General features: G+C 34.3%; 1 protein-coding gene across 2 annotated transcripts in view; it reads left to right on the forward strand.

Moving 5' to 3' along the window:
* prkacaa (protein kinase, cAMP-dependent, catalytic, alpha, genome duplicate a) overlaps positions 1-14,480 on the forward strand; it is a 36,630-nt gene that overhangs the window by 16,844 nt on the left and 5,306 nt on the right. For both annotated transcript variants that reach the window (XM_030141409.1, XM_030141407.1), the window contains exons 2-9: positions 2,343-2,404; positions 2,819-2,947; positions 5,071-5,169; positions 6,153-6,235; positions 6,325-6,451; positions 8,005-8,100; positions 10,593-10,715; positions 13,060-13,224. In XM_030141409.1, the coding sequence (XP_029997269.1) occupies positions 2,343-2,404; positions 2,819-2,947; positions 5,071-5,169; positions 6,153-6,235; positions 6,325-6,451; positions 8,005-8,100; positions 10,593-10,715; positions 13,060-13,224 (884 nt within the window). The remainder of the gene's footprint in view (positions 1-2,342; positions 2,405-2,818; positions 2,948-5,070; positions 5,170-6,152; positions 6,236-6,324; positions 6,452-8,004; positions 8,101-10,592; positions 10,716-13,059; positions 13,225-14,480) is intronic.

Here is a 14,480-nt window from a genome sequence, read left to right on the forward strand (position 1 = left end):
CTCTCAATTTGTTTTTTTCTGTCTTTCTGTATTTCTTTCTTTCTTTGTCTTTTTTCTGTATCTCTTTCTTTATTTCTGTCTTTCTGTCTTGCTTTTTCTTTCCCTTTTTATTTCTTTCTGTCTTTCTTGTCTTTCTCTTTCTTTGTCTTTCTGTCTTTTTTCTGCATTCCTTTATCATTTCTTTCTTTCTTTCTTTCTTTTCTTTCTTTCTGTATTTCTTTGTCTTTCTGTCTTTCTTTCTGTCTTTCTTTTATTTCTGTCTTTTTATTTCTTTGTCTTTCTGTCTTTGTGTTTCTTTCTGTATTTTTCTGTCTTTCTTTTTTAGTTATTTCTGTCTTTGTCTTTCTTTTTTATTTATTTTGTCTTTCTTTGTCTTTCTTTCTTTTTTCTTTCTTTGTTTCTGTATTTCTCTCTTTCTGTCTGTCTTTTTTATTTATTTCTCTGTCTTTTTTTATTTTTGTCTTTCTTCGTCTTTCTGTATTTCTGTCTGTATTTCTTTCTTTTTTATTTTTCTGTCTCTTTCTGTCTTTCTTTCTATTTTTCTTTCTGTATTTCTTTCTTTAGAATGTCTGTCTTCCTTTCTTTTTTATTTCTTTCAATTTTTCTTTTTATTCTTTCTGTCTTCCTTCCTTTCTCCCTTCCTTCCTTCCTTTCTTTCTTTTGCTTATTTGATGAGGACAATGCATATTAATGAACACTCAGTACAAAAATATTACATTGTGTAAAAATGCCAGATTTAGGTGGAAGCTGTTTTCCATCCGTATTCCTCAACATTTAACGGCAGACTAAACACACAAACAAGACAGTACAGTAAATACAACACACGACTATAGACAAGTGGACATCATACAATACATTAATACAGTATATACAATGCAGTTCATCCACCACATCCAGCTGTATCTGTAATGAACCAGTCTTCTTCTCTGCTGCAGTGCGCCTCAGTCATACTTTTGCATTAGGCCTCGCTACAGGTCAGGCTGTGTGTTTATTTTGCTGTGTTCGTTTTATCATCTGCTTTCCAAACCCTCCAGGGCACGCTCCACAGACGCTTCCCTTACATCATGATGCTGGCACCGCTATAAATCCTAATTGGGATGATGAAGTGATGTGTTTAGCCCTGACCGAACAGAGTGTTTAGTGTGATGGTTAAAAAGCGAGAGTTTTGTCTCATCTGACCATAAAACCTTATTCCGGTCCCTCATGACTTTTGGCGAACTGTAGCTGAGACGTCACGTGGCCAGGTTTTTCTTTGACCCAGTATCCGTCTTTTTCAGTGCCTTATTTTAAGACTATGCTGCACATATATTCGCGGAAAAATGATCAGGCCACCCTTTGTTTTCTTCAATTTCTTGTTCATTTTAATTTCTGGTACAACTAAAGGTACTTTTGTTTGGACAAATATAATGATAACAACAAAATTAGGTCGTAAGAGTTTAATTTCAGAGCTGATATCTATCCATTTTTAATTGTTTTCTTGATAATAACCAAAATCACTTCAGTTCTTCCATCAATATCTATGACATTGTACTGACAAAAACAGTGCTTTTAGGCATTCCATGTTTTCTTTTCTGTCTGTTTTAGTCACATGATACACATGGAGTTAGTACTTGATTGCATAACCATTGTTTTTAATGACTTTTGATGGTCTAATAATTATTTCTGCAACTGTATTTACAGCTCTGTGATGCAGGTGCCATTTAGCGCTTTGGATGACTTTTTTTTTTTTTTTTTTTTTCATTTACTGACTGTTTCAGTTCTAGTGAATATGTCACAAATCAGGTTATATTTGGGTGTTTTGTTGCAAAGAAATAGACTCGCTTCTGTATACCCATCTCCTTTAACCTTTTCGTTATTAGACTGGTAATTTTGTTCTCAGTCTCTCTTCTGTTTCCTTCTGTATATGCAAAACCTGCACAAAAAAAAAAAAAAAAATCATAAATAACCACACATATATACACTCACAAACGCACCTGTAAATAGCTCTTTGTTTGCACCCGCCTTTGTTTTGCTTAATGTCAATGTCTTATGAATTTTCTTTTGTTTGTTTGTTTGTTTATTTGTCTCTGTTACCCCGTCACAATATTTTGTCAAGCACAAAATAAAAAAATAAATAAATAAAAAAAAATAGACTCAACAGTGAAGAGTTTTTAAAACCGCCACATTTCTGAGTTATTGTGGGTTTCCCTGGGTCTTGGAGATTATAGTGACCTGTTATGTCAAATCCTTTTAAGTCTGGCCCTTTTTTTTTTTTTTTTTTTTTTTTTTTTAACCTTAAAAGAAAAAAAAAAAAAAACCCAATTGAACTCTGTGATGAATGTGCACTTTGTTTCCAATTACAGTGAAGGAGTTTCTTGCCAAAGCCAAAGAAGATTTCCTGAAGAAATGGGAGAATCCAGCACAGGTGAGGCAACAACGAAACAATAAAACTCTAAAACTTCTGCTTATTATTATTATTAATGCCCTTCCATCATAAATCTTTTACACCGTTACTCTCCTTTTTTAAACTGATTTCACTTACTTTCACATGCTCGTTCACCTTCTGGACCGTTATGGAAGCAGTCCCGCCCAGGAGTAAATTAATCCTCATTTCTTTTATAGAGGCAGTGCACCCTCTGCTGGGCTATATTTTAATCATGAATGTGTTTTCAGTCGATGAATTACATCAGCTCTGAAACAGGAGTTCATTGACAAATACCTGCTTTTTTTGACATGACATACAATTTAGTTCATTAATTCTGTCAAAATACGTAGTTCTGTGAAGTGTTTGTGGTGTGTGTTATCGATGTGTTGACCCTTTTTTCATTCTGCTCCTCAGCAAACTGCAGCGTTGGACCACTTTGAGCGTTTGAAGACCTTAGGAACTGGTTCATTTGGTCGAGTCATGCTGGTTAAACACAAAGAGACAGGCCAGCACTTTGCCATGAAAATACTTGATAAACAGAAGGTACAGTTCACTGAGTGGATTCAGTCAATAAATGTAAATGTTCTAACGTAAAGATGTGATGATGGTGCTTTGTTGTAAATCTCATATGTGAATAGAATAGAGTAGAATATCTTTATTATCATTTGAACTAGTAGAACGAGATTTAAAAGTGCCGTCCAATCTGTACATCTTAGATAAAATTTAATACAAAACATACAAATAAAAGCAGCTAAAATAACCAGGTATAAAACAAACAGAAACTCATCACTCACACATAAGCGTACATTCTTACATTCTTATGGGGACAGAGTGTGTCATGGTTAAATGCAAACATTATGGATAATAAAAACTGCAGTTAATCAATTAGTTGTCAACTATTGACTGTCATCAACCATATTTATAATCAGATAATTGTTTGAGTTATTTTTTAAGAAAATTAAGCCTTACCCTGGCTCACAAATGTGTAGATTTTCCCCCAATAATTACCCAAGTTTCAGGTTATATCTGTGCTCGAACTGAAGGTTCAGAGCGAATATTTATTTTTATTCATTTTGTTGTCTATTTATTTCTTCTTGTCGATTCGTTTCATCCTTTTCTGTTACTCAGTTTTGCTCATTTAATTCATTTTGTTCATTTGTTTTTCTTTTTAATTTTTTCTTTTCCCTTTTAGTTAAGTTGCTCAATTTTGTTCATTTTCTTATTATTCACTCAATTTTTTTGTTCATTTTAATTGTTTTCTTCATTTCTTTATTTCACATTTTAGTTAAGTTGCTCAATTTTGTTCATTCTCTTATTTAGTCCATTTTTTTTGTTCATTGTAAATGTTTTCTTCATTTTTCTTTTCCATTTTAGTTAAGTTGCTCAATTTTGTCCATTTTCTTATTATTTTGTTCATTTTTTGTTCATTTTAATTGTTTTCTTCATTTCTTTATTTCACATTTTAGTTAAGTTGCTCAATTTTGTTCATTCTCTTATTTAGTCCATTTTTTTTGTTCATTGTAAATGTTTTCTGCATTTCTTTCTTTTCCATTTTAGTTAAGTTGCTTGTTTTTGTTCATTTCTGCTCATTTAATTCCTTTTTTGCTCAAGGTTTTTGATTTGGTTTTTTGTTTTTATGTTTTTTCAGTTTCTATTTGACCAAGTAAAATGAAAGTAAATGTGTGGGTTTGTCATATTTTTGATCATTATTAACCAGTTTATGACATTTTATACACCAGACAATCAACTATCAGTCATCTGAGAAAAGAGTTGACCGATTCGTCAACATCCACAGTAATATTCCGTTATAGTCCTCCGTTATTCATTTTGTTGTCTATTTATTTCTTCTTGTCGATTCGTTTCATCCTTTTCTGTTGCTCAGTTTTGCTCATTTAATTCATTTTGTTCATTTGTTTTTCTTTTTAATTTTTTTCTTTTCCCTTTTAGCTAAGTTGCTCAATTTTGTTCATTTTCTTATTATTCACTCAATTTTTTTGTTCATTTTAATTGTTTTCTTCATTTTTCTTTTCCATTTTAGTTAAGTTGCTCAATTTTGTTTTCTTCATTTCTTTATTTCACATTTTAGTTAAGTTGTTCAATTTTGTTCATTTTCTTATTATTTAGTTCATTTTTTGTTCATTTTAATTGTTTTCTTCATTTCTTTATTTTACATTTTAGTTAAGTTGCTCAATTTTGTTCATTCTCTTATTTAGTCCATTTTTTTTGTTCATTGTAAATGTTTTCTGCATTTCTTTCTTTTCCATTTTAGTTAAGTTGCTTATTTTTGTTCATTTCTGCTCATTTAATTCCTTTTTTGCTCAAGGTTTTTGATTTGGTGGTTTAGTTTTTTGTTTTTATGTTTTTTCAGTTTTTATTTGACCAAGTAAAATGAAAGTAAATGTGTGGGGATGTCATATTTTTGATCATTATTAACCAGTTTATGACATTTTATACACCAGACAATCAACTATCAGTCATCTGAGAAAAGAGTTGACCGATTCGTCAACATCCACAGTAATATTCCGTTATAGTCCTCAACACTTTACATTCGCATGGTGGTACTAAGACATAAAGAATAACAAGGACATAGCTTTGTTTGACTTGTTTGTGTCTGCTATTAATGTTCTAACTTCGTCAGACTAACGTATCATCGTGGTCTTTTGCAGGTAGTGAAGCTGAAGCAGATAGAACACACACTGAATGAGAAACGTATCCTGCAGGCTGTCAGCTTTCCCTTTCTGGTGCGACTGGAGCACTCTTTTAAGGTATGCATTAATAAACTGAATCTGCTTCATCTTCCGTTTACTGTGTAAACATATACACTGGTATAAAAAATGAACGTTATCAAACTATTAACATTTATTGAAAAAAAATACATCTACATTGAGAATCTCCTCTGTACATCGACATTTGTATCTTCAAAGTTTGATTTATTTACTTCTTAAAGGCCTGTCTTTTTTTTTTTCTACTAATTTCTTTTGTTTAAGTGGGAGATGTAAAGCTTTTCTTGTAAGTTATGACTTTATTTATCCCATTGTGGGGAAATTTCATAGTTAACAGCAGCAACATGCAACGAGCAAGCATAGAGGAAAAACCACAAACAAGTGAAAAATGAAATATAAGAGAAAAATATGACATTTGGTATTTACATAAATATAGAATTAATATGTAAATATTATTTACATATTAACATTGTGGTTGCACATGAACATCCTGAGATATGGGGGATGGGGGGATTACTGAGATCTGTTGGCTGCTGTTTTATGTTTATTTATGTTATTAATTGTTCAAACAAATATATCCACTAAAATATAACCACTAAAAAAAACATATGTTCAACAAAATCAGTGTTTCTTTTCATTCCTGTAGGGTCATCGTATCTGATAATGTTAATAATTGTTTGCTTTGGAAACAGCAGTTTAACTATTAATTAAAACATTGCAAACATGTGAAAGCAAAGCAAATGTGGGATGAAAATCTGGCAAAAGTCACATGAAATGTTTGGTTTAATGGTGACAACAGCCCAATTTTCTCATTATAAAGGAACATACATATAAATTATGACAATCTGATGTTAGAAATCAATCAAAATGTGGTATCACAGGTGGTTTAATAGTTATTTCTAAAGCTTTAATGTGATATTTTCCGAGACAGTATTATCAAACTGTGAAAATGTCAGTCTGTGTATTCTCTATTTTCGGTGTCTGTGTGTTCACATGTCACTATAAAACCATACTTGTTTCCGCAGGACAACAGTAATCTGTATATGATAATGGAGTATGTACCCGGCGGTGAAATGTTCTCACACTTACGGAGAATCGGTAGATTCAGGTGAGATGACTTTGACTGTCGGTTAACCTTAAATTTTTTTACACACACGGCTGATTGGGTGTAAATATTATGGCTGATCTGTTTTGCAGTGAACCACACGCCCGCTTCTACGCAGCTCAGATTGTACTGACCTTTGAATACCTTCACTCGCTGGATCTCATCTACCGAGATCTGAAGCCAGAGAACCTGCTCATTGACCAGCAAGGTTACATCCAGGCAAGTAGATTTTTCCAACTAGAATATACTATAATTTACATGCTTTTACAGTTTGTGGTTGGTATTCTTTTTTTTTTTCCATGACCTCTATTTAAACGACACCAAGTGACAAGGAAACTAATGTACAATAATATACAATATTTACATCAGGTCATCATAATGTGGGGGAAGGGAGGGGCTTGGGGGTTAGGATATATGGCATGTAATGTGCAAAAGAAAGAAAAAAATGTGTGACTGACCAGGTCGTACATATCAGTGTCCTGTCTTGGTTGTGTAAATGTTTTGTGTGTGGTGAAGTGTGTAAGATGTGTATGTGGTGTGAATATTGGGATGTGGGCTTCTCAAAAAAGTCAAGGATATGACCAAAGATAATCATTAAGTAACTGAAACTAATGCTGCGTTTCCACAACGTGGAACCGGCTCGACTCAACTCGGGTACCAGGTCCCATTCCTGAAGACCGTTTCCATTACAGGTACTACAGACTTTACAGTACCTGGACGTCATAGCGATGCAGTGCGTTACTTCCGTGTCGTCTGCTCAAAGAGTTGCTGATAAAGTCGCTCGTTGCGTGTTGTCTCGTCAAGCTCATGCTGAATTTTTACGTCTGAACCTCCTTGACAAATCATGGTGTAGTTTTGCGGGATGTCATCGTGTGGATTAACCTACCGCTATATTTACTGTCAACTTCCATATCTGTTTTTTGTAAAACAGTGGGTCACAGAGACAACTCTCTGACCAATCAGTGGTCTGCAGTGTTTTTACGCATCACGTTTTAGTATCTGGTCCCCCATCTTGGAACATCGGCGGAGGTGATACCAAAAAACTAGTACCGGGTACCAGATTCCAGGTCCTTTTTCGTAATGGAAATGCTAAAAGGCCGAGTTGAGTCGAGTCAAGCCGGTACCATGTAGTGGAGAAGAAGAGAAAGGAAAGAGAGAGAGAGAGAGAGAGAGAGAGGAAAAAAAGGAGGAAAATTGGGGGTAATAAAAATAGATAAGTAAATAAATAAATAAATAATGATAACCAAATGAGAATACAAGAAAAAAAAATTTAATGAAATAAAAACAAAAAAACAGTGGCAACAGTGCTGTGATGGCAAGTTGAGGCAGTGGGGGCAGTGGCATTAACCCTTAGGGGTCTGAGCCTGTTTTGGTCGTTTTTGATTACTTTTGATTTTGCCTTTATATATTATGTAAAGAAATGTTTACTATACCCATGTTTGGTATCTTTTTTTTCAGCACAACTTCATCTATCTCATCTGCCGATTATTTTTTCACTTTAACCTAATATATCAACACAAAAGGACAAAAAACAAAAAATATAAAATCCGATTTGAAAAATTTATATAATTTGTTGCATGAATAGCACAAAGATGCTTAACAAACCTTTTCAAAGACTTTAAAGTGAATATTAGTTCCAAATATTAGGTATATAAAATCAAATTGTAATAAATTAAAACTATACTCAAATATTTGACATAAAAGCATGTCTTTACATAGGCGTTTTCTCAGGTTGTGGTCTGTATTTCTGAACTGTGCACTTTGTTTTCTAGGTAACAGATTTTGGATTTGCAAAAAGGGTGAAGGGCCGAACCTGGACACTTTGCGGGACCCCAGAATACCTGGCCCCAGAGATCATCCTCAGTAAGGTAAGAGTCCAGCTCTGCCCACAGCAAACGGCACCCCTCTGTGTTCTTACATCGGCTGTGTCAGTGTAATGGTGCTTGATTCTACTGTTATCAAAACACTAGTGTGGGACATAGTTCCAAATGAATCATGAAAAACACAGAAAAGTTATAGAATTTCATCCACATTTTACAAGCCCAGGAAAGTAATGAAACTAAGTAAAAAGTCACAGAATAACATTTTTAGGCTACAAAATAACTTTAAAGACAAGTTTAAACAGGGTTTCTGCAGGTCATTAAAAAGCATTAAAAATCAATATATACAGGGTGGGGAAGCAAAATTTACAATGAACATTTAGTTGTTTTTTCTCAGCAGGCACTACGTCAATTGTTTTGAAACCAAACATATATTGATGTCATAATCATACCTAACACTATTATTCATACCTTTTCAGAAACTTTTGCCCATATGAGTAATCAGGAAAGCAAACGTCAAAGAGTGTGTGATTTGCTGAATGCACTCGTCACACCAAAGGAGATTTCAAAAATAGTTGGAGTGTCCATAAAGACTGTTTATAATGTAAAGAAGAGAATGACTATGAGCAAAACTATTACGAGAAAGTCTGGAAGATACTATTAAAGAAGAATGGGAGAAGTTGTCACCCGAATATTTGAGGAACACTTGCGCAAGTTTCAGGAAGCGTGTGAAGGCAGTTATTGAGAAAGGAGGAGGACACATAGAATAAAAACATTTTCTATTATGTACATTTTCTTGTGGCAAATAAATTCTCATGACTTTCAATGAACTAATTGGTCATACACTGTCTTTCAATCCCTGCCTCAAAATATTGTAAATTTTGCTTCCCCACCCTGTAGATTTTGTGAAAATTAAGGCCGTGAATGGCATGAAAAATCATTAAATTCAGTGCCCAGATGCATTAAAAAATTAAATACATTTGATGAGGAAAAAAAAGCATTGTTATTCATGATTTATTTTGATTACATAAACATTTAATCATTTTCATCGGAAGTATAGTGTGATGATTGACAGGCCAAACCCTTGAATTGACTATTGTTTATGGCAGATACACGAAGTCACAACATCGGATGCTTGGAATGCAGCGTGCTCTTGGCATTCTCATGCCGTGACGAAAGAGCGGAGGGAATATTGGCAAATGTGGGAAAAATGGGTTAATGCAAGTTTGAGCAGAAGTGATTGGAGGAGGAACTATTCAGAACCTGGTTAAAGCCTGTCGACGGTAAACCCTCTGTATATATAAAACTGTATCTGCAGTTGGACATGGGTATTAAATTCCTTTAAAGTGGTATTGAAAAGCGTTAAATTAGATGTGCTGATACCTGCAGAAACCCTGTTAAAGACTATAGAGACTCATACTAAAGTAAACATTTTCAATCATCACTTCGATATCATTGTGTTTTTACCTGCAAACACCATAAAGTTCCATTTTTCTTCTGATTCTTTTATGTTCAGGACGTTTCTGGGCAGCGAGTTTGTCCTTCTAGCTATTAATCATCCATACCATCATGGCACGCATAGGCAGAACAATACAAAAATGAGGAAACTCGGCTTATGCACCACTGTTTTCCTGTTTGTAGTTCGGACTTAACTGCACAGCCTGACAGACAAAACTCAGGGCAAAACCACACGTACATATAGACCTTTCAGCCTAAAGCCTCTATTCCACTGTTGACCATATAGTTTTACAATTTTGTCGGTGCTTTTAGTGCATCACTGTTGTGAGAGAATTGGGGAGTAATGTTTTTACTTTCTGTTTCACAACTTTTTCGTCTCGCTACACTGTTCACTCTCTCATTCACTTAGTTTGCTCATGTTATTGTTTGTTTGGTGACAAGAAAGTGGAGTTTAAGCCAGATGTCGCACACAAAATTCACAGAACGTGCATACAGAAGTGTGTTACTAAAGTGCACCCTTCCACTGAAGTAAACTGTTTTACTTTTGGATCAGTAAAGTTATTATTACACTTTTAAATTGTGTGTTTTTTCCCTTTATCTTGATGTGAAAATCTACTGCAAATCTGCGTAAAGCTGATATTTGAAAGGTTTTCTCAATGGGGGTAAACATTTTATATTTGTCTCCATTGGCCTATGATAATAAATGTTGTCTGTACTAAAATTCACAAAACAAAAAGAATAAACCTGTCAAATGAAATGTGGAAAAATTGAGTTAATATCAGGGTTTTCTGAGCTTAAGTTACTCAGACGACTACAGTTTTGCCTCATTTTCAATCTGTATTAATAGAAGATATCTTATTAGTTTAATGCCTTTTTTGAGTTTTTACAGCAAGTATGAAAATAACCAATAGAGAATAGAAAAGGCTGATGTTTAAAGTCTGTTAATGTCCTTGATGATTGTAAACAGCAGTCGGTCCTTGAAAAATCATAGAAAATGGATGTTGTCACTCAAACTGTGCAGGAACCCTGCTGAGAGTATTTATCATATTTGACTGTTCTTAATCCCCCTTTGCGTTTTTCAGGGTTACAACAAAGCCGTGGATTGGTGGGCTCTGGGAGTTCTGATATACGAGATGGCTGCCGGTTACCCCCCCTTCTTTGCAGACCAGCCTATTCAGATTTATGAGAAGATTGTATCAGGGAAGGTGAGTTTGGAGGATGGTACCTCCATTAATAAAAATCAGTTTTCATTTTCATTTTAAGTGGCGCCAAGTGTGCAAAGGTTTGTGCTGTTCATCAACTAAGGCAGGGGTGTCAAACTCATTCTGGTTCAGGGGCCATATTTTGCCCAATTTGATCTCAAGTGGGCCAGACCAGTAAAATAATGACTTAATAACCTATAAATAATGACAAATCCAAGTTTTTCTTTCTGTTTTAGTACAAAAAAAACCCCAATTAAATTATGAAAATATGTACATTTTACAAAAAAGATGTGAATAACCTGAAAGAACAAATTTCATTTGAAAACTTAGTGCAATTTTAACAATATTATGCTTCAACTTATTATTTATACATGTACATTACACACAGTGTTACATGAACATTTGGTAAAAGGCAGAATATTGTTAAAATTTTGGAGTTTGGAACTAAAATTTGAACAATTTCTACAATATTCCATCTGTTATTATTAACACAACTACAGATCACAGTGAATCCATAAATGCACAAAACATTTAGTAACAGGCTGAATATTGTTCAAATTGCACATTTCAGGTTGTTCATCTTTGTTTTTATTTATGTATTTATTTGCATTGTATTGTGAAAGAATAGTTTTGTAAATGTTAATATTTTTACAGTGTAATGTTATTTTTTTCACTTAAATTTTTTCCACATAATTTTTCACAAAGAAAATTTGTCATTGTCATTATTTATGGGTTATTGTGTTGTTATTTTTACTGGAGATCACATTGGTCTGTATGTGGAACCGGAACCAAAATGATTTTGACAACCTTGACTGTTGAGGTTAATTTTTGCAATTTGATCCTGCAGGGCCGGAATGGAACCTTTGGCGGGCCAGATTTGGCCCCCGGGCCGCATGGTTGGCACCTGTGAACTAAGGAGTGATGTTACAGCCTGTAGTTGGGAACGTGTTTTAGAATGTAATGTTTTTCTTCAAATGTGAATAAAATTAGTGATCGTATTATTGACTTAAAGGTGGTAAAGGGACACATTTATTGTTGAATGGTTGCATATTAAAATAAAAAATGAAGGCTTTGCTAGTTGTATTAAGATGATTCTGTTTAAGAACCTGCACAAGTTATAGTAAATAAATACTAGATTAACCAACCTTTAATCGGTTTTTAACTATTTAGATCAGGGGTCTCAAACTCATTTTCTTTTAGGTTCCACATTCAGCCCGATTTGATCTCAAGTGGGCCGGACCAGTAAAATTATAGCATAATAATCTATAAATAATGACAACTCCAAATTTTTGTCTTCGTTTTAGTGCAAAAAAAAAAACATTAAATTATGAAAATACCTAATTTATAAACTGTCTAAACAAAAAACATGTGAATAACCTGAAAAAACTGAAATTTCTTAAGAAAATATAGTGCAATTTTAACAATATTATGCCTCAACTTATCATTTATACATGTGCAGTATGGATCGGATCTTCAAAGACACTAAACACTTGAAAATTGTGCTTAATTTTCTTTAGACATTTCAGGTTGTTCATATTTGTTCAGGTTATTCACATTTTATTGTTACAGGGTAGTTTGTAAATGTAAGTATTTTCATAATTTAATGTTATTTTTTGCACTAAAACAAAGAGAAAAATTTGAAGTTGTCATTATTTATGGCCATAATGTAATATTATTTTCACACCAAACTGAGAAGAAAATATGGAGTCATTATTTTTTGTAGATTATTTTGCTGTTATTATTTTACTTGAGATCATGTTGGTCTGTATGTGGAACCTGAACTAAAATGAGTTCAACAGCCTTGACTGTAGAGTTTTTTTGCACTTTGCAAATTCAACCCACGGGCCGGATTGGTACCTTTTGGACCCTGGGCCTTATGTTTGAGACCCCTGATTTAAATAAAGGGTTGACTGAGTTTTATTTGCCCCCAAAGAAATTTATGCTTTAGTTTAAGATTCAAGATGACCAGATTGTGCCAGTCTAAGTCTTTGTAAATATAAAGCCCTCAGTTTAGTTTTAGCTCCTCTTAAATGGCCATCAGCAGTTTTTTTTGTCAGGTTTCTCCAAGCGTCGACAGCAACAATGGTCAGAAAAGAGAAAAAAATGATGACTATCTTGTGGTAAATGAGGCTTTTGGACAAATGGCAGAGTGCGAACAGGCCAACCGAGAAAAACTGGGGACGGGACTTTAGAGAGCGGCGAGCACAGAGTCGTCGGAAGTTATTAGCACGACAATGTCTAATGAGCACAGGAACACAGAAACACGATCATTGGCTGACGACTAATAACAAAAGCACCAGGACTGAGAAGACACGCTCACGCTGACTTCTGTTTTGACTTTTTGCAGGTTCGTTTTCCTTCCCACTTCAGCTCAGACCTAAAGGATCTGTTGAGAAACCTGCTACAGGTGGACCTGACCAAGCGCTTCGGAAACCTCAGGAACGGAGTCAATGATATCAAGGGCCACAAGTGGTTTGCCACCACTGATTGGATTGCCATTTACCAGAGGAAGGTGAGAGGCCACAGCTATTAAGTGTAAATGTGGACAAATAGGTGTTTCAGAAAGATGTACTATCAGTCAATCAATCAAAGTTTATTTATACAGGGTGTATCAAAAAAAACCTGTACATTTTGAAAAATTATCCTCAGTTCCGCATTTGATAATTTTTGGAATTTTCTTTTATGGACGTCAGTAGGTAGGGGATTGGTGGATATTTGTCCAAATTTACAGACCCAGGTTTTCATGCGTGAGTGAGCAGGGGTAAATTGTGCAATCCAAGTTAAAACTGGTTTGCGCAAAGTAGCGGTGGGATTTAAATCCAATCAAAGGTCATGGGAAGGGACAATGGGCATCCATCTTGTTTTCCACAAAATTGCCAAGTTACAGCATTAACACTTTGGCCACCATGTCCATTTCATTTCTTTACCCATGGTAGCTGCTCCTGCCTTTCAAAGTTAGTTCAACTTGTTTAGGCCTGAAAATGTCACTGAGCACAGGACAAGTTAGGGTTAGGGGTAGGGTTACCGACGTCTATAAAAGAAAATCCCAAAAATTATCAAATGCGGAACTGGGAGTAATTTTTCAAAATGTATGTTTTTGGCTTAAACCCTCCCTGTTATCTGGCCAATCCTCCTGAGCAGACTGTAAGACACTCATGTGACTCTTCTGACAAAGGCTACAGGAAGTAGCTGAAACTAGTAAAGCAGATAAACAAAAAAACTACCCCTGTCTGATTTAAATTAATTAGCTACAGTAGGGATGTAACGATATAAAAATTTCATATCATGGTTATTGAGACTGAAATTATCATGGTTATCATTACTATCGCGGCATTGTTGAAATGTGCTCCAAATGTTCAAAAAGTACTAGTACACACACTGAAATAATTTAACCACATTGTAAATTAAAAATAAATAAACAAATAAAAACTTATAAAATAACAGGCACAATCTGCTTTCTGTGGCAGAAACATTCAAATATTAACATGTAAACAATCAAATATACAAATGTGCATTAAAGATGGAACCTTATGGACACTGTTTGACCATTCTCCATATCAAGTTTGAGTTGTTTTAGTTTCTTTTTCAGAGATAGATAGATAGATAGATAGATAGATAGATAGATAGATAGATAGATAGATAGCTGGAACGATGGACGGAACGATAGAATGATGGATAGATAGATAGATAGATAGATAGATAGATAGATAGATAGATAGATAGATAGATAGATAGATAGATAGATAGATAGATAGATAGATAGATAGA

The sequence above is a fragment of the Sphaeramia orbicularis genome, chromosome 8 (genome assembly GCF_902148855.1).
Source record: "Sphaeramia orbicularis chromosome 8, fSphaOr1.1, whole genome shotgun sequence".
In the NCBI taxonomy this organism is placed as follows: Eukaryota; Metazoa; Chordata; class Actinopteri; order Kurtiformes; family Apogonidae; genus Sphaeramia; species Sphaeramia orbicularis.